At 40.7% G+C, this 20,655-nt stretch overlaps 1 protein-coding gene across 3 annotated transcripts; it reads right to left on the bottom strand.

The window, feature by feature from the left end:
* Nucleotides 1-4,576: 4,576 nt before the first annotated feature.
* Nucleotides 4,577-20,519, bottom strand: SRP54 (signal recognition particle 54). 3 transcript variants are annotated; one of them, XM_041405374.1, is made up of 16 exons: nucleotides 20,342-20,519; nucleotides 16,675-16,783; nucleotides 15,211-15,302; nucleotides 14,543-14,627; nucleotides 13,487-13,591; nucleotides 11,768-11,834; nucleotides 11,624-11,681; nucleotides 10,789-10,939; nucleotides 9,731-9,879; nucleotides 8,161-8,261; nucleotides 7,969-8,055; nucleotides 7,477-7,550; nucleotides 7,167-7,275; nucleotides 6,263-6,433; nucleotides 5,669-5,764; nucleotides 4,577-5,039 (listed from the first exon to the last, which is right to left on the bottom strand). In XM_041405374.1, the coding sequence occupies exons 2-16, from the start codon at nucleotides 16,750-16,752 to the stop codon at nucleotides 4,948-4,950; spliced, it is 1,515 nt and encodes a 504-aa protein (XP_041261308.1). In that variant the 5' UTR covers nucleotides 16,753-16,783; nucleotides 20,342-20,519; the 3' UTR covers nucleotides 4,577-4,947. The 3 variants fall into 3 exon arrangements, with proteins under 3 accessions (XP_041261308.1, XP_041261476.1, XP_041261393.1); XM_041405542.1 differs by lacking the exon at nucleotides 20,342-20,519 and adding an exon at nucleotides 19,928-20,053; XM_041405459.1 differs by lacking the exon at nucleotides 20,342-20,519 and adding an exon at nucleotides 19,830-19,953.
* Between the last annotated feature and the right edge of the window lie 136 nt (nucleotides 20,520-20,655).

The following is a 20,655-nucleotide window of genomic DNA, read 5'->3' as shown; positions in this document are numbered from 1 at the left end:
CAGGGAATCTTTTGATAGTGCTGATACAATACTCAGCACAACAGAATTTTAGTCCACATATAAAATGCCAAAATAAATAAACTACAGTTGAGGATAAGGTGTGCCTGGACACCTGCAGGCAAGCTGGGAGAGGTGACACAAGTAGTATTAGGTGATGCAATAACATAAAGTTTCATGAAGGAGACAAAGAAGAAAAGTAAAATGAAATTGGAAGACCAAGCCATTTGACTTTTAACCTGTCAAATGCAGGAATCCTTGTAAGAGCTTATGACCCAAAGCACCAAAGTGTGTGATGCCCACTTTCCGTGAGAAAGATGAGTAATTCAATTTGCACAGATCTACTGACCAGATACTGCTAGTCACTAGAAGGCTGGTAATAGCTAATGAAAAAAAAAAATGTTTCTACCATGCTATCTTGGCTCTCTTACTGATTGTTTGGATAATTTCTTTGGCTAGGGCTCGGAAGTGGGGGGCTGTTCAGGCTTGAGCGGTTTGGGTTTTTTCATACTGCTTGTTTGACTTTCCACCCTTGTGTTTCAACTGAAATTAAACAGCCTAAGTCTTCAGAAACAAAAGACAAGATGACAGAGCCGGAGGACGACTATTAGAAAAGACACCCTCCCAACAAGCCCTGGAAAGCGCCCTAGCCGGGGAAGGCAGCGGCAGCGCCCACGGCAGCCCGGGCCGGAGCGAGGAGCGGCGCGGAGCGGCCAGCCCGCCCGGCTGCACTGTAATTAACAGCTGCTGTCCCTGATCACCTCCCACGCCTTCGCCAACTTGACAGCACGGAGGGAAGCGGAGACCTGTCCCACTCTAATATTCATCAGGCTCGTTTGTCAGAGGCATTGTCAGCCGACGAGCAGGAGACACCGGAGACACGCGTGCCCGCAGCGCTGTCTGTAATTACAGCGCGCTGGAAGGAAGGGCAGACTGGCTGACAGACAGACCTCCTCTCCCGCGGCCGGGCCACCGCACCCCGCCGCCACGGCGGGGAACGGGGGCTCTCCTAGCCCCGCGCACCCCCGGCACGTCAGGCCGCGGCCACCACCCACGGGGAGGGCGGCAGCGGGCCCGCCGCGGCCCGGGGAGGCGAGAGCGGCCGGGCGGCACCGCCCGTCACACCGCCCGCCGGGGCGGTGCTTGAGGCCCGCGGGGCTGGCTGCGCACAGGAGCCGGCTCCTGCACGGCAGAGACACGGCACCGCTCCCACCGGCTTCGGCATTTCGCTTCTCTCCGCAGCCCGGCATTAACCGGAGCCGGGAGGGAGGCACGGGAGAGGCCATGGGCGGCCGGGCTGCCAGGGACAGCCGTACCTCCACAGAGGCGGAAACATACCCCCACTGCACTGAGGGAAAAGCGCTCGTTCTGGGGCAACGCACACATCATCTTCCCAAAATAGCGTGAAGCCCTGAAAAATAATAGAATAATATTTTAAGAAGCAGATAGAGTTCCTTGACAGTAGTTAGGGGCCTTACTAGCCCATGTCCACCCTTGCTCAGCCTTGCAGGATTGGGTGTTGGCTCAGCCCTTTGTGAAGCATGAGCCCTTGAACAAGAAAGAAATGCAGACCAAGAGTGCCCTGGCCCCTGGGCCGGGGCTGGGTGAGAAAGTAACGTGCATGCCCAGGAGGGTGCGAGAAGTGTTTGCAGGTAAGAGGTTTGCTCAGCTGCTCCTGGAGAGAGGTGGGAGCCCTTCTGCCTCCAGTGTGTGCTGATCCCGGCGAAATGCACATTAGTAAATGTCAACTACCAGTGAAAACAGCTGGAGGTGGAAGCATCTGGAACATTCTTTTTATGGGATTGAGGAGGGAATAGTTTCAAATTTTTTTGGAGGGGGAGGGGGTGGAACCAATGGCTGTAACATGCACTTACATGACAGCAAGAGCTGTCTTTCAATCCTGCATCATTAAGAATAGTTTCCAAAAAACTACACTCTATAGCACAATATGGGCTCTTAGATACTTTCTTAGTCATTATCAAAGCACAACCCAGAGCCCATGACAAAAGCCCAGGTAAAGTACAGATGCATCAGACTTATGATTATACCAGCAGAAGGCAGAAAATGTTCCCTTGTGAAAAGGGCTGACATACAATGTATGATTACAGAAACAGAATGATTACAGAATGAAAGGTTAGACTATTATTTTAGACAGTACGGGGCTGAATAGCTGCTTAAGGGATTACAACAAAAATACATCACTTAAAGTTGCAAAGAAACAAAAGAATGTTAGGATACATAAATATTTCTTACCCTCAACAGAGTATACATTCTGTTTCGTGAAGGACTGGTTGGAATAAAGTAACAGCTCCTCAAGAGCAGTATTAAATCATCAACCAACCAACTTGCTTTCCTTCACCTCTGCTGTGGTTATAGCAGCTGTACAGTCATATTGAACTTAATCTTTCACCTCCCAGAACAATTGGCATTTACAACTTGGACAAGTTTAATAAATGTAGCACATTTCCAAAAGTCCTGTGGAAAGGTAAAGAGTTAACAAATAAAGCCGTAGCTGTTTGTGTGTGCTAATAGTTAATTGTCCAGCTTCTATCACACAGCTGTCTATCGACCATCATAACCATTTCCTCTTAGCAGGCTGCTCAGCAGCAGCCTGAGCTCAAACAGCTCAGACAAAAGCTTGTCTGACAGCAGCAACAGCTTTCAGCAAGATATACACAGGAAGGCAGACCTCTGTCTTCTAAGCATTTCCAGTGACTTTTGCTTGACTCTAGCTCTTCAAGTTCTTGTGTGCTAGACAAAACTTTTCTGCAGACTTTTCTGTGATGCCATAGAGGATGAGGACAAAAACCCTTACAAGAAAATGGCGCTGGGAGTGTTGTTACACATTTGCCAGGAGAGTTTTATTTGTATCAAGCTGTGAAAGGCCATGTAAATCACTAATCCATTTAGATGTGCTCCTATACAGTTGTAAGCTCTTGTTCTTAGCGCCTCCATCATGGATGTATTTTTTTTTCCAGACTTGAGATCCTCAGGCAATTTTTCTAAGCAGGCTTCAAAGTATTTTCTACCTGGCTTGCTAAGGTAAGAGCATATAGATATACACTTTGTTCATTCCAGCATATATCTTAGAATTAACAATTAACACATACTTTAAAGGAAATGCATTCTCAACTTGCCCTTGTCTCTGCCAACACTCAGCTAGTGACAGCTCTCTTTGTATCTGGTTGCAGTTTTAGTACTTTGGAAATGGTGAACTAAAAGTTAAAATTAAATGTAGGCCACAAGCTGAAAATAGAGTTAAATTGTTGGTAACTTGACAGCCTGACTAAGCCTGTCCTGGAGCACAGTGCCTCACTGTTCATCCTCAATATCCCTATTCATGTTTGATTTCCATCAAAAGCATTAACCATCCACTCTCCCCTAGGGACTGCATTTCAAACCAAGATTTCATACTATTTCCTGCATGGTTTTGCATGTTGAATTGGTTTATACTGCTCAAGAACTGAAAATACTATAAAAAAGAAACATCAGGTTTTAGTAAGCACACCACTTCGCAAGCTGAGGACAGCTCCCCAACAAGCTAGTGATATGCAAGGACTCATTATTTTGTTATAGTTAAAATACAGAGATCCAAATTAACTGATCCTTTTGCAGATTATTGCTATGCATAAAATGCAGTGCATCTAGATAGATGGCATACTTGGAAGATTTTTCAGCATCCTCCCTTTACTGAACACATACCATTAATCAAGCTGGAGATAGTTTCACATTATAAGCTACATTACAGCATAGCTTATGTTTTATTAGTGTAAGAGTCTAATTTCACACATTAGACATTCCCTGTTAGCTGCCATCTCAGAGAACTGGCTGACAGAGGTACCCAACTGTTTTAACTACTGCATTTAACTTTTATCTAGACAGCAGCAACAGGTGTCCATTTACACACTAAACACTGCAGTATATTAAAATCTGTAATACACCCTCTTACCCTAAGATAAGGGTACAAGATCTTACCATATTTGCCAAGATCTATGTTGGATTTCAAGGTTCATCTTGGTCTACTGATACTCTGAAGTGTGCCTGTGGATTCTACCCTTTCTACACCAGTACAGTAAACTGAAACACTAAACTGCTATAGGAAATTAAGATCAGAATGTAGCTAAATTGGGGCACTATGCTCTGTTAAATACAGCTATCTCTGTTTTAAAGTTCAGTACCGGCATGAAATTCCACCTAATATGCTTTAGAAATTACCTCCAGAACAAAGGAACTGCTTAACTGGCAGCCTGGTATGAAGATTATCTTCAGCATACAGGACAGACTGGTATCTGCACTGTATTTTTTCAGTCCTTTGATTCTTTGTGTACAGGGGAAGAATGATGGAATTCTACACAACGAAGTCTTGTACAAACCTGAGCACAACACATCCACATTCTAAAAATGCTCCACAGATGAGCACCAACAGCACATTTTTAGCTACTGAACTATTCTTATAGTACCTATGCCGAATGTGAGTTACAACAGTCTTCAGAAAAAAAAAAAAAATCAAACTAAGAAAACAATCTTATTACACACTGAAAGGACAGTTAAAAGGAACTGAAGATACAAGCCATTCCCTTGTTTATAACCACTTCAATTTTATTTTACAGTATATTTGTGACATTTTATGTTACTATAACCAAAGATCAGGGTTCTTTACAAATGTAATGGCTGCCATTTGATGTAAACGATTAAAAAGTGTCTCTACATATTAAAATTTTACATCATGATTTTGTTTTATTAAATTGAATTGCTCTTTGTGCCATCAGTTATTAGTGGAGAGGAACTAATTTAAGCAAAAATAGTTTTCAGAAATTAGATGTAGAAACTGAGAAGCCTGGATAAGATTTCAAAAGACCACTCTCTCATCACTGTAAAAAGGAAGAAAGCAAATTCATTCACTGAAGTTGCAATGAAGAGCCAACCCAGTCCATTTGTATTAAGGCTTCTTTACATATTATTGAATCCCATCATGCCTTTCATATTCCCAGCAGCACCTTGTTGAAATTGTCTCATCATTGACTGCAAACCAGCCATGCCACCTGCAGAAAATAAGTGAGAACATGAATGTGTTAATGAACTCTGAAGCACAGATCTCTTGCTTGAAGCATCATTACTGTACACATGCTATTCCAGTAATATCCAAAGGCAGAAGCCCGAACTGTCAAACCATGTTGAAACAACTATTGAAAATAAAGAATGGAGTGAGTAATTACAGAAGGGTCTGCAAAACACCAGGCTTTAAGTAGATTTTAAGATGACTCATGCATTAAGAACTAGACAGAAGAAAAAAACTTGACGGAATGACTATTAACAATCAGTAAGGTTCAGTTATGGGAGTCCTTATTTAAAGTTGCTCTTGTCAAATTTAATTACTTAAGCAAATGTTCGATGAGAAGGGAAGTCTAGGAAGATTTGTTTTACCACAGACATTTTTCACCATTCCAAATGCTCATTTTGAAACCAGAATCCAAATGAAAGACTAGATTAAGCACTGCTAAGTGCATAGTATTTGGACTCAACTTTCTCATTCTTGTTGGAAACCCTAGAAATACTTAATACTGATATATATAGCACAGATAGTCTTCCATCCCCTTCCTCACTTCTGTATCTCAAATGCTCCACTATAACTGACAGTCCTCTCTTGAAGCTGTAAACAATCAGCACATACCCATATGATGAAGAACTCTTGGATCCATCATCTTTGCCATCTGCTGATTCAGTTTGGCCAGCTGAGATGGGTTCACGTTCTTGGACATATCACCGCCTAAATAAAAAGAAAAGAGCAATTGTAAAAAAGTGGATTAACAAATGGTGCTAGAAATAAAATAAATCCAAATGTTACCTTCTAATTCTAGATTCATATTAATGAGCTCATTATTAGAAGTTACTACATCAGCCACTAGAAGTCCATTTAGAATCAAGACTCCCTGCACTCCACATAACAGACTGAAGTGTTAGTACTGTAGTAGTAATCAAGTCTGCACTGATAGAAATACAGTAGCTTTCCTTGCTAAGTTACACACTGGTGTCATGAAGAACAGTGCAGCTCTTACCAAAGTGACATAAAAGAAATTTCAAATGTCAAAAATGAGCAAGCTACAACTAATTTTCTCCTCTCCCAAATCAGTATTTTCTCATTTCCTCTGTATACACACATCAAGTGACCTCCCTCTCTTAATAAATTTTAGGGTGGGGTATCGGGGTAATAAATTTTAGGTGTTGGTTTGGGGTTTTTTGTTTGGTTGGGTTTTTTTTTTTTTACCTTTGAAAAGCCCTTTGATGCCTCCCATCTTTTTCACCATCTGTGCAAACTTAGTGTATTGGGTCAAAAGCTCCTGAACATCTCTGGTAGAAACACCAGAGCCTCTTGCTACTCTTTGGATTCTTCCCGGCTGCTTACTGAAAACTTTGGCACCATCTGTACTGTCAAGTTCTGCAATTACAGTGTGGAAAAGAAAAATCCATTGAGTCACTGACATTAAAAACTGCTACAATTGGTAACAAACAGCAAACCTGTTTTCATTGTTGAGAATTTAATTTTGAGCCAGAAAATAAAAACTTAGTTTTAAAAGTGACAATGCAAAATTTTACATAAATCACTGAGACATAATATTCTAGGCAGTAATACTAAGAAGCTCTTATCTCCATATGTTAATCACTGTGATAGAAAAAAGCTGTGTGATTAAATTATGCTCTTGGGATACTTGCTCTTAAGCCATATTAATGGGTTTAGCACAAGGGTAAGAGCATACTGCTAAAGGAATTGCAGGTGGACTAGAAACAACACTTTGAATTCCAGAGACCAGGCTATGTCACCAAGTAAATTTGAGGGTGAGTAGGAAAAAGCCAGCAATGCCAGATGAAAGATTAACATATCTTATTAATTTGCAAGTATAGCATTAATAATTTATGAACAGTTACAATACAATGAATAAAAGTACATTGATTTCCAGTAGAATGGAAATTATTTGAAATCCCACCTACTCTATCTCTAGATATTTAGATTTATTAAGAAATTTGGAGACACATGCGCTCCTTGCTATTCCCAAGAATGTTAAATTTTCTGTCATTGGACATGCTGCAATATGAATTTTTGTTTCCAGAAGATCTCTCTAAATAAGTTTGTTCAACAATCAAGAAAAAATAGTGGGTGAAATCTGTACTACCTTGATCATTCATACTGTCCATTATAGTCATGAGTTTCTTTAGCCTTGCCATTGATTCCTGTTCATTGCCTTTACTCATGAAGTCAGTTCCAAAACCAGGGATCATGCCCTTAAGAATGGAAAACAAAAGCTGTGTCAAAATAGGCAAAGCTAACTTTAACTAAGCAGAAAGAAATATAGACAGCAACTGTTAGTTCAGTAGTTGCATACTGCAGTAGGCAAATAATTTCACCTCTTTAAAAACCAGCACACAGATATAACAAATTTCAATTAAGAGTTTTAAAATAAAATTATTTTGGGGATAACTAACCAAGATCTGACTGAATGGTCCCATTTTCATGATGTTTTGGAATTGTTCATACATATCTCTTAACGTAAATTGACCTGAAGCACAACAACAAAAGAAAAGTTAGCAGAAGTCACACCAGCATTTTGCTCTTACTGTCCTTTCTTAACTATTCATTGTATTCGTAATGTACAATATTACTGTACTACATAGATAAGCAGATAAATAAACCTCTTCACTACTAGTATGGCTAAACAGTTTCAGATGGCACATGCTGAACCATTAAGCTAGTTTTTCTGCAGTTTTAGTCTGACAGACATTGTTTGAAAAACACAACTCAATTTAGTTGGCTGCCACATTTACTGGAGAAAGAATAACTATTCTTCACTGTACACATGAACCAGTTGTTTGTGTCTACACACAGTACAAATTAACCCAGTGGCCTCTGTCACAGAGAACCTACCATGGTCAGGTCACTGTAATGCATCTGCTATTCAGGCCTTGGGAAAAACTTACCATGTTTTAGCTTTTCTATGAGTGCTTCATTATCATCCAACTTTAACTCATTTACTTTATCTATCAATCCTTCAATATCACCCATACCTGGATAAAGAAAGCAGATCTGAAATTAGCATTAAAAAAATACACTTTGACTTTCCATTATCCAATTCTAAGTGTCTTTTAAGTACAGTTGTACATTGGACATACCAAGCAGCTTGCTGATGAAAGGCTGTGTTTTAAAGGGTTCAAAGTCATCTATGTGCTCGCCAGTTCCAATAAAAATAATAGGACTCTTTGTGGCAGCAACTCTGCAATAAAATATATTTTATGAAATGGCCTCTGAAACACCATCCATCTTTTATACTATAATCAGCTAGGCATCATCAACACTATGCATTCTGTCTGAAGTATCTGCCTCACTCAAAGTGTTAATGAAAAAACATCCAGCATTTGGATGTTTAGCTCATAGTTAAAAAGATTTTTCTCTAATTAGTACTTTATAGAATACAAATTCTGTTTGGAAAAAAAATCAGAAATAGATTTCTCATAATTTTCATTGCTGAGTTTAAGAAACTTGAGAGGAAAGAAAGAAAAATAAATCATCTCCAGTTTATCCTAATACTGGGATATTACTGACACATACACTGGTACTAATGATAATACTGTCACATGAGAGGCATTGATTACAATTTCTTCAAGGTACCTCATACAAAAGACAATCTCATTTTGAACACAGGAAAAAGCTCAGACATAAGAAAACTCAGAACCTTTCCACCACACTGGCACTATCCTTTAGATAAAACTTAGTTTCCAGTCCACAGACAGTACAGAGCAAACACAGCACACTTAAAGCACACAAGCATACGACAACTTGAATAAGAGCAAAAATGAAAATACCAAAAGCTTTAGTCTTCGAACATTATACTACAAATAAAGCAAAATACATATGGCAATTTACGAACTCTTAACACTTCAGGTCAAAGACGGGCAGGGAATTAGCAAATCAGGGTCAGTTATTTTGACTGTTTTGACAAAACATCTCAGCTCCAGACAAGCTGTATCATTGAAAGGCACTTGAAACAATCATATAAGGCTGAAGATAGAATGTAGCATTTTCTGGTCAAAACTCTGCCAAGATACAGCACATGGGAAGTCCAACAAGAATGGAATTTGGCTAAGTATGTCTGCAGACAACTTTTCATCAAGTTTCTGAAAACTGCCAATCCCAAAGTTTGACTTGCATTATAGTTTTAAGGTCACATATGATGAGATACAGTTTTTCCCCTTTTGGAAAAATATCTTGAGGTGCAAACCACTTCATTTAAGTCCTATCTATTGAGCCCAAATTTATCTTTCTGGAAAAATGCCTAATACACAATAGGCAATGAATATTGCTTGATGCTGATTTCAGAAGACAAAAGTCTGACCTGTGACAATACAAACTATACAAACTACTGTACTGAAAATACACCCTATCACTGAATGCTGATGTTGGCTTGATGCTGATTTCAGAATATACAAACTACTGTACTGAAAATACAAACTATACAAACTACTGTACTACTGTACTATTACTGAATGCTGATGTTAAGTATCATCAACAGGTGATCCTACCCACTAGAAGAAGGATAAGAATCTAAGTGTGACTGTGACTTAGATTCTGTGCAGTGTGACAGTGCCATTCCCCAGGACAGGTTTCTGTGAGACACTAACACATTTCGCGGCTGGCTGTGCACGGCCAGACGTCGGACGCTATTCTAGCACCATTGGTACTTACGCACTAAGAGCTCCACCTCCTTTGGCATGTCCATCCAGCTTAGTAACTATAACAGAAGCTACATCTACTTTGTCTTTGAAAGCTTTAGCTTGAGCTTCACAAGCTTGGCCAATGGAAGCATCCATAACATAAACAATGTTATCTGGTTGCTAGGAGAAATGAGATACACAAAATAATTTCTTGCTTTATTAAACGATGTTCATGCATTATTATTATTATATAGTTTCAGTAGCAGAACTTACTGCAATAACAGTATATAAGAGCTGTATGCTAGAATTTGAAACAGGACCACTGTTTTATGAACAGTATTATCTAAGGACCATTAAAAAAACTCTGATGCTGAATGACTATACGATTTATCTACAACATAAAACATTACAATTTAATACATATGTGCTTATTAGTTATGCTTCAAGTGATTTTAGCCAGTATCTTTAGCAAGATACTTTTAGCCAGTATCTTGAGCCAATAAGATAATTAGTATCTACAAGCATTTAATAGCTAACATCTTCCATTTGGTTTTATATTCAGATATTTAAGACATCCATGCCTCTAAAAATGAGTTGGCATTACCAGGAATTGTGTGGGAAGTGTCATATTGTCATGCAAGACCACAGAATCAAACAAATAGCCAGACTTTTAAAATCCATAGAAACAACAGCTTCATTTACATATCAAAACTGTTGAAAGTGATCCAATCATCTTCTCTGTCTCAGTACAATTATTTGTGACAATCACAGAAAGTTTAGTATTCATAGTTAAGGGAAACCAGACCAGACTGGTTCTTTCATCTAGTTTTTCAATGCAAAGATCCTGAAAAGGGAAAGTTAAAGCAGGAATGGCAGTCTGATTACATGCAAGCATCCTTGAACAGAAGAATAGAATTAAAACCATAACAAAACTAACAAGCACTGGTCATCCAGCCTTTGCTTATGCATATCTGTTTGTAATTTCTAATATCATCTAGGAGTTAAAGCAAAATGCACACAGAACATTAGGATACAGATTAATCAACCATCATCAAATGCCAAATTACTGTATTTCTCAAAACTACTCACTATGGCATTAGCAACTTGTAACATTTCTTCAAACAAAGAGTCTTCTTGTTTGTGACGTCCACTTGTATCAACAATAATTATTTCAAAGTTTTCATTCTTAAATTTCTCAACACCTTCTGAGGCAATTATTACAGGATCCATTTCTGTATAACTAATCAAAAAGAGAAACAAAGATTCAGAATTTCATCATTTGACTATAAACTTGTTAACAATAAGTCTATCTGGATTTCAAGAGGGAACTTCTCTTATGTAAAGCAAAAATTGGTTACAAATATGTCTTCCTAAATCATTTACCCTTATTGCTCAGTGAACTGAAGCACAAAGCCTGAAGTCTCACCTGCTGGAAGCTGCAGTAAAGTTCTACAAGACCCTCTCTCAAATAAGATTTAGCTGAGCATCTAGACAGTTCACCTTCAGTGAATCTCAGGGGAAAGTTATTTACTGCTTTATAAAAAGACATTTCAGGTCCACCTCTGTCTCTATTTGATAATAAAAATTAAGCATTCAAAAATTACATCCTTTGATCTACGAGCTACTTCTCAAAAATCTGGCCATGTCCGGTAAAAGTCTGTGAACTGCTATACATTGAGTAAGTACTATAGGGAATTATTCCTGGATACCTTATCTCTTTGTACACTATCCTACCTGCTACTCCTGGCAATATACTGAACTGGACAGAATTTTCACCTGATCAGAGCAAGTATTACTCAGAATATATTATTAAAATGAAAGCAATTAGGCCATGCTAGATGGGGTTTAGTGCAAAATGTTCAGAATAGAACAATACATAATTGAAATAGAATTGTTCTCCAAAGTGTTTCTGAAAGATGCTTACCTCCCATAAAAGGGAATTCTTGCTTTTGTGGCATTCTGCTTTAACTGGTCAAAAGCACCTGTAAGACAGGCATAGTCAAGGGTCTACTTAAGGAAATCCTCAAATATTATAGATAGAGAACTACATCATTAAAGGCTGTCTTACCTGCTCTGTATGTGTCGGCACATATTAGACAAGTCTTCCAGCCTTTCCTCTGATAGAAGTATGCTAACTGAAATGAAACCCAAAACAAGTGGTTACACCAAAGTCCCACTGACATGACACTTCTAACAGCCTGAAGTAACACACAGAGGACACAAACTCAAGCCAGCCCTTCTATAACTGAGGCCACAGAGTAAGACTGTTCATGGTTAGCATGGCCATGATTTAGAAAAGCATGTTATAAATAATTATTAATGGCAAGATGAGAACACCTGCTTGACTCTGCTTCTGATTTCAATTTCTTGAAATGGCAATCTCTAGGAATGACTAAAAATAACTTAAATTCCCATTTTATTAACTCCTGAATTCTTCTTAGTGTTAATAATGCAGATTGGACTAGCATGTAGAAACTACCCAAAGCAATACTTCAATATCGAGTACCATAATGGCTACAACTTGTACAGCTCTGTGTTTTTGTACTTTCAGAGGAACAAAGAAATTTCCATTGAAAGGACAGGTTTTAAAGTAGTGGACAGAATCCTTAACCTTCCTACAACACTCAGCTTCACAGGTGCTACATATATTCACAAAACACTGACCAAATACAAACATTCAAAATAAAGTTCACCCACATAAGCACTAAGAAAGTCTTCTGAAATCAGAGCAGGCTATACTGAATATTTCACTCTGTGTGCATTTCAAAAGGAGATGACAAAAACCAACGAAGATGTCTCTTTTTTCCACAGGATAATTTCTCCTCACAACTTGGAATGTATCAAGCTCTGTCCTGGGGTGAATAATGAGTGAGTTAAGTGCTTATGGTTTAAGACAAAAGGGCAGATTAGCGAGGGTGATGCTGTTGTGGGTGCTTGTTACAGGCCACCTGGTCAGAAGGAACAAGTGGATGAGGCTTTCTACAGGCAGCTTGAAGCAGCCTCAAAGTCACAGGCCCTGGTTCTTGTGGGGGACTTTAACTACGCTGACATCTACTGGAGAAGCAACACAGTGAAGCACAAACAGTCCAGGAGGCTCCTGGAAAATGGAAAGCAGAGATTACAACTTCCTGTCACAGGAAGGGGACAATCCCACAAGGAATGGTGTGCTGCCTGACCTTACACTAACAAACAGGGGAAGCCTTGTTGCAGATGTGAACATATATCGATTCAGAGCATTCTTTTTTTAGCCTTAAAAAATACAAACACAAGTTCCCTCAATGAATCTGGGGCTGGAAGAGGTTTCACATCACCAACTTACACTTAAATGATACTTTGCATCTAATACAAAGGCCAAATTCCACAGTTTTGCTAAATAAGTAATGGAATGAACACCCATTCTTAGTATTTAGTCTTAAACCTAGAAAGTGAACTACAATGTTGTGGTTTAACCAAGTACAAGGAGAAAAAAAGATTCTCTTATTGTTTCATCAAGAGTTCATTTTGAAAAATCTTTGAAGGAAGTCCTACAAGCCACAAATTGTCCCAAAAGAATATTAGTTCAACATTCATTTCATCTCAGAAACCCCTCTGCAAATGTATCTCTACATGGTAGTGAGTTAGAACTTTCCTACTAAGAAAATCAGAACAGATCACAAGCCAATTCTACCTAAGGAGCCCAATGACCACCAGCTTCCCCAGGCAAAAAAAAAAACCCCAAAAAAACCACAAAACCAAACCCAACAAACAAACAAACCAAAAACCATGCAAAGAGATCCACTGCACTTACCTTTGAACAAGTTGTTGTTTTACCACTTCCTTGCAAACCAACAAACATTATAATATTCTGTTTTCCTTTGGTAGGTGTCCATGCCTTGACTCCAGGATCTACAAGCTAAAAAACAGAGTAACATAGATAGCAGAACCAAATGTCAAAAGCACAGAACAGTTGGTGTCACAGTCATGCTAGGTGCCTGGTTTCATATTCAAAGGAGAAAAACAGTTTTTGCACAGTCTCATCTTAATTTGGCTTAGATTTTCCTGATTTACAGTGAATAACAACAGCCCTTACAAGGTATCTGTAGTATATAATGTTCTGCATAATAATTCTGCAACAACAACGTTAATTTCTTTCTAACACCAAGCACAGTCAGGATGGCCTGTATACATGGCACAAGGATAACAACCAACACAGAAAGGTGACCTCCACCCCTCTTGTTACTGCTCAGGATGGCCTTCTTCCAGGGAGAATCCTACAGCACAGAAGGCTTCTTAGGGCTGCTGCCTCACTTGTGAAATGAGTAGTAGGTAGATACATTCCTGAAAGCTACCATATCTCTGGGCACAGACTACAGAAGAAGAAATGACTACACTGTAAATTGGAAAGAGGGCAGAATACAGATACTCAAGTCCTGATTTGACCAAGCAGAGCAATGAGAAATGTTGCATTGAGCAATGTTGCATTGAGCTGCTGGGTTGTTACTTAGCACTTTTCCAAAGGCTTGTAAGTAGTTGGAACATGGGGGTAGCAGAGCTGTGTTCTGGGACAACTAGAGTCAGACTAGAAACTAGCAGTACTTTACTCTTGTCTTTACATTTCAATTAAAGAGTAAGAACAATTGAACTTGAAGCTTAAACTTAGCTTGATAGTTAACTTGAAGTTAGTTTGAGAAATGCCCAGGATGTAGTTTCAATGAGAACACTGCTCTTTGCAGTATTGCAGTTATGCTTTCACATCAGAAAACTTAACTGCAGCTACCACACAACCACCCAAAAGCTTGGCTTGCTACTGCACTACTGCCAAGCCCAGACTGTACAAGGAAAGTGTTGAATTTTGAAGTCCTACCTTAACAAGCTCTTTAAAGACTGCATGCTGGATCATTTTTCTTTTGTTAAGGCCAGATGCCATTTCTTCAAGATCAATTGCAGACCTGAGTTTGAGAAAAGCATGAAACACTAGCATAACTTAAAGCATCACTTGAACCTAGTAATAAAGTTTTTGAAACTGCAACAGCACCCTGATTTGTTCTGAGCTTTCAGATAGGATGTACTTCAGAAGTGACATGCACTGGAGACATTCTTATGCAGAGGACAAAAACAGGCTTCTAAAAAGCATCTTTCAGACTTGTATTTACCTAAATTGATCTGAAAATAAGCAAAGTAACAGTGCTAGTCACATACACAGATTTATTTATAGCCAGTACAAGAACATGTGAAGATGATGTGTCTAGGAAGTAATGAAAAACTTGTTTATCAGACGACTCAACTGATGACAGAAGCACATTTTCGAAACAAGCCTGTAACAGCAATAAATGGCTAAATTTGACCAAAGACTCTTTTGATGGAACTGGGTAAACATTTAGTTCAAACAGCTGTTTTCCTATTAAAAGTAAACTGGGTGTTTCTAAAAAAAAAAAAACCCAACATATTAAGTTATAGATTAGTTGTTCTTTTGTAACATGAAATTACAACTTTTGATATGTGTAAAAGTTAAATTTTGATTATTTCACTTACTTGACATTTTCTCTAAGTTGCTTCACAAGTTTGATATTAACATCAGCTTCCAGTAATGCTGTACATACTTCTTTTAACATAGCATTTAAAACCTTTGGAGTATAAAAGAAAAAATCAGAAAAATTGTTTTACAATACACAGAGATTAACTAGGCCACTATTAGGTCAAACCAAGAATGTGAAAGTCTATTTATAACCATGGCTTTCACAAATTAAATGCGTGTAGTCCTACCATTAAATCAACTGTCACAAAGAAAGTCTGTGCATTTGCTCCTGTGTAAAAACAATTTAAATCTGAAAGGGAAGGGCTCTCAACTGTAACAACTGCACACTAAAGAACACTAACACAAAACACTTCCTACTGCATTATGGCCAACAGCTCACGTGGCAGCAAGACTTCCTGAACTCCCCTCTGGGTACTCCTTGGAGAGTACACCAAAAAAACCTCAGATCACAACACCATTTCTGTAACAGTATTCCTCAGCTAAAGATGGACACCCTGCTACCTGCATTTTCAGTAACTGGACTGCTGCTCTGATTCTATGCCTTTTAGGCAAGCAGGTGCCTCTGCTAGAAACTCTGCTTATTCTGAGTTTTCAAAGTCCTGAACAGAAAGATTTTTCTGAAAGTAACACCTGCATAAATGGCCTCATTTTCACATCTTGAGCTCTTGCAGGATAAAAGTTTCCATTGATGAAAAAATTAAACTGGGCTGTATTTAATTCAATTAAGGATTTTTTGCCTCCCGGCAGAAGATACATTAAAGCATTTTCTCTATGCATAAGTTCTAACCCTCCAGCTCTCAATGAGGCTACTTTTGAGTTACTTTAAGCCACACATCTTTCCACCTGAAAAGAATTTCTAGCAATCTGTGTACTCAGAGACACTTTGAAACCATCACATTAGTTAGTTTTCCATCTTGCATTGAACTGCTATGACAGAACACACTGAGTTCTAATTTAAAACTCTCACTTAGGGAAAACACAGGCCATACTAAGCCAAACAAAATTCCAGAACCACACACTGGTTAGAACATGAATGCAGCAAATTCCTCACAATTAAGACAATTAAGCTTACATTTGTTCTTCCACATTTCAGCTTCTAGCAGCCCAATACACATCTACATAGTCTGCCTGTGCCCACACACATGAATCAGAGCAGGCACCTACCTTCCATCCAAACTTAGGCACACACTGCCTCCACAGAACACTCATCTCCCTAAATACAGCCACCAGGCTCAAGGACCCTTTGACCATGGGACCCACTATGTCTGAGGTGACGACCCATGTATAAATCCAGTTTCAAGTTCTGGCAGTACTGTTAGGGGGTCAAAACCTTTAGTAGAAATTTTACTTGAAGGAAAGAAAAAGTCTAGGTAGCCCACTTCAAGCTCCTCATCAGCCTTTAAGAACGTTTCCTCAGAACTTTTCCAGTGCTAATGCCATCACATTTGTACACTACATACCTCTTCATTGATAATTGTGGCATTGCTCAATGAGCGCAATGCTGAAGTTATTTTTCTTCCAAGATCTGCCAGAACCATTTTGGCGGTTTCAAGTACGACTCAGAAGGATCTGGAAAAAAAAATTAAAGATAAAATTAAAAATTAGTTGAAGCTATGCCTTCACAAATTAATTATTCAAGTAACTTTTGGGTAAGAATCCTGCTTTGCCTTCCAGAAAGTGCACAAGTTTTACTTTTTAAAGTTATTTTTAGGAAAGATTGGCCTGAAGTTAATTTTAGGCGATCCTGATGGCCTACTTAAAAAAAGAGATACCACACTTCAATTAGGAAGGATTTCACTGTGTTGAATAAATGTGCACTGAATTCACCATCGAAAAATACAAACAAAACAGTCCAGACAGACTTCCAGAAAGAATTCAAATTGCTTTTCATCCTCCTATCAGCAGTATGCTACATGACAGAATAGAATTGAGCAGAACAGCCTAGAAACTCTGCATCCTGCAAGGACAATACGACCAGAAGCAAAATTCAACATTATTTATCAGTTGCATTTTATGCAGCTTTCATTAATCAAGCTGAATTTCCCATTTCAGTAATCCTACAAACATACCTGCATTTTAATAAGCAAAATTCATACTGTAGTTTTAATGGCTGTATTGGAAAAACAAGACTATTTTTGCTCACTAGAAGCACAAATCTCACATATAAGCCTAAACCATACCATAATTTACACTTAGGAAACCATAAAAAGTTAATTTCTGAGGGGTACACATTCTAGTCAACATGCTAAACCATCCCACCCCCTATATCAGGCTGCAAGATATTCAGAAGAACACATGGTAGAATCAGTAATCTAAAATTCTGATTAAGGGCAAACCAAAACTTGTCTGAAGAGTAAAAATTTGCAACACCACAGCTACTGCTGAAATGGAGCACTTCAAATACTCCTTGTTTATCTTCCACTTTCAGTGTTACTGTCCTGTACTCAGCTGAAACAACTTCCTTGCTGATAGCCCAAATTGCAATCTCACATTTGAGCTCCTCCTTTCAGAACTGAAAGCCAAATTCTCAATAATGGGAGTCTCTGTAATCAAAACAGGTGAGAGTGTCAAAGATTATTAGGACTTTCCCCCTGCCTCAAATGAGAGGAAAACAAAGAAAGGCCAGCCCATTTATTGAAATGAAGAATGCACCACTAGCTACATTCTGATTTTATTTAACAGACAGGGCATCAATGTGGCTAACAAAGCAGCTCACTGTATACACACATTGAGATTTATCAGCTGCACAAACCCCAAAAAGCATGGTTTAAAACGCCAAAATGTTTTTTTATAAATAATAAAAGATGTACTCCAAAAGAGCTAAAACAAGAGGCTCCCATGTAAGCCAACCTCCAGAATGCTTTGTCTAATTGAGAGCTACTATTGATACCAACATGGTAGGTTAAACCAGCAATAAAACCCCAAAAGCACCTGCCATTCTCACCCACCCTCCCCTGATACTAAGGTCACAATGCAGAACAAAGTCTCCAGGAGCTTCAGAAGATGTAGGATAAATAAATCCCATGTAAGTACAGGAGTTGGGTATGGCAAATGACACAAATAAATATATTTACACATTTTAGATTTAATGTACATTGAATGTACGAGCAATGATATCCATTACAATGCCATCTCAATATCAAATTAGAAAATAAGTCTGTGTTTCCTAAGGAACTCTGCCAGTAGAGTATCTGCAAACCAGTACACTAATGGAAATTGTCTTCTTACATTGCTGGAAGGGGACTTCAGGTTAGCTGAAGTGGTAAAACACCAAGGTTTCCTTGCAAGGCCTACAAGTCATATTATTGCAGAATAATTCTAATAAAGCATTATCTTTAATAGGCTCTACAAACAGCCTCAACAAAACAGGTGTGCAAAATGTTTTCCAGGTCATTTTCTGTGATAATCACAATGTGTCAGAAAAAACAAGTCCCAAAAGCTTTAAAAATAGTGCTGCACCTCAGGAAGCTTTGTGCTGCTAAAATGGCAATCAGTGACAGAATTTAACTATAAGTCTCGGATGTATCAGCTGAGAAATTTGATAGGATGACCAACATACAGAAGTCACGAGAATACTCCATACTTAAAATTAGTTTCCAGAGTTCCACATCTCTCCAAATACAGAAGGTTAATTATGTCCTAAGAAATGAATGTTTCCTCTGCAGAATTCCAAAAGGCTTACAATAGGAATAATTAAAATCCTTTGCTAAGGAGATGAGTTTCAGCATTTTCATACAAACTGCTCTTACCAGCACATTAAGAAATCGTAAACCAGAATTTCTAAGGGCTGCCAAGTACAGAAATGAATGGACCTTGTGACACCGTCCATCCAAGTTGAGAGACACCCTCCAGACAAAAAGACACACAAGCTGTTTCAGCAGGTAGCCAGCCTGGGCCGGCAGACAGCCAGAAGGGCATTAGCAGCGAGTGCACTGCAGAAGGCGCGTGTGCTGAGCAGCCCAGCTCTGGGCAGAACATTAACAGACCGCAGCACCCCACAGACACACGGAGCAGGGCTATGCCCGGCCGGGCCCGGCACACAGCCAGGCTGCCTGCAGCAGGCTCGGGCCGAGCAAGGCCACGAGCTCCGCGCAGTCCGAGCCCCCTCCAGCAGCCGCAGCCTGGGCACCCCCGGCCGGGCCCGGCACACAGCCAGGCTGCCTGCAGCAGGCTCGGGCTGAGCAAGGCCATGAGCTCCACGCAGTCCGAGCCCCCCCAGCAGCCGCAGCCTGGGCACCGCCACGCTGAGCTCCGGCTCATGGGGCTGCTGCAGTCCCAAGAGCTCCGTGCTTCGCCACAAACGGGCATTCCATGGACAAAGGGGCAGCAGAAACAGTGGATGTCTTACTATGGCATAGCAAACCAGCAGTGAAGAAGCAATTCTGAGACAGACTGCCCACCCCTCAGCATAAACCTCCAACCAGATCCCTCTAGCTAAACTAGCAATATCTAATGTGCAGGGTTTTGAAAAAAAAATAAGATTAACAGGTAACAGCAGTTTAAACAGCTGCTTTAAAAGATAACAGCTGTTTAAAAAGATAACAAGCAAAAGGTACACTTAAAAACGGCACAATAAACTTGTACTACATGTATACATGCGTGGATTAAGACTAACACCGTAACGGAGAGGCGGCAGTTTCACATCTGGGAATGCCTGGAGCTACCGTAGCTACGCTCAACCTCAAATGAGGAGTTTCCACCTTCTAAAATTACCCGGCTGACGACGGGAAGGCGCCCCCAAGGCAGCAGCAGGGAACGGCCGTCTCGCTTATGGCCCAATGCCCTCGTTTTCACGGGAAAAGGATGAGGGCAGAGCCCGGTATACGTGCCCTGGGCTGGCACGGGCAGCGGGCGGACACGGGCGGGGCCGGTCCCGTCCCGGTGCTGCGGCCGGCAGCAGCTGGGGCCGGGAGGCCAGACCTGCTCCCGCGGAGCTCCGGCGGACTGAGGGCCCTGCCCGGCCGGGCTGCCGCAGGACAGACGGCCGCCTATCCCCGGGGTCGGCAGGCACCGGTGCCCCCTCCTTCCCCGCCGGGACTGGGCCGGGGGCCCCTCCGCGTCACGAAAAACCGCCGCGGGTCCCGGTCCCGCTTACGGAGCGGCCACGGCGGCAGCGCGGGCACTCACCGGGAGCGCGGCGCGGGGCCCGCGGCGGAGCTGTGCCCAGCCCAGCCCGCCGGGGCAAGGCCGCCCAGCGAGACTCCGCCGGATCGCGAGGAGCCGCGGCCGCCGCCGACCAGGCAAACGTCAGCACTGGCCGTCACCCCGCACGCCCCCGCTGCCTTCCGTTTCCGGGACGTGCGAGGGACCGCTGCGTCGTTAAGGTGGCACCGTGTAAACATCTACCCGGCACCCGGCTCAGCACAGGCGAGAATTGTGCAGCACCGCCTTAAGTCGGGGAGAGAGGGATTGCTGTGGGCGGGGCAGGAAGGGCGAAGCTC

Source organism: Onychostruthus taczanowskii, unplaced genomic scaffold (genome assembly GCF_017590055.1).
Source record: "Onychostruthus taczanowskii isolate IOZ18803 unplaced genomic scaffold, ASM1759005v1 scaffold1, whole genome shotgun sequence".
NCBI lineage: Eukaryota > Metazoa > Chordata > Aves > Passeriformes > Passeridae > Onychostruthus > Onychostruthus taczanowskii.
The sequence above is the reverse complement of the archived record's forward strand: the minus strand, read 5'-3'. Positions and strand labels throughout refer to the sequence as shown.

Coding starts and splice junctions, on each gene's coding strand:
- SRP54 (XM_041405374.1), bottom strand. CDS start 16,752: ATGGTTCTGGCAGATCTTGGAAGAAAAATAACTTCAGCATTGCGCTCA. Junction 8,056..8,160: donor TTTCATCAGCAAGCTGCTTG/GTATGTCCAATG, acceptor TTCTTTATCCAG/GTATGGGTGATATTGAAGGA. Junction 5,040..5,668: donor AAGAGTTCTTCATCATATGG/GTATGTGCTGAT, acceptor TATTTTCTGCAG/GTGGCATGGCTGGTTTGCAG.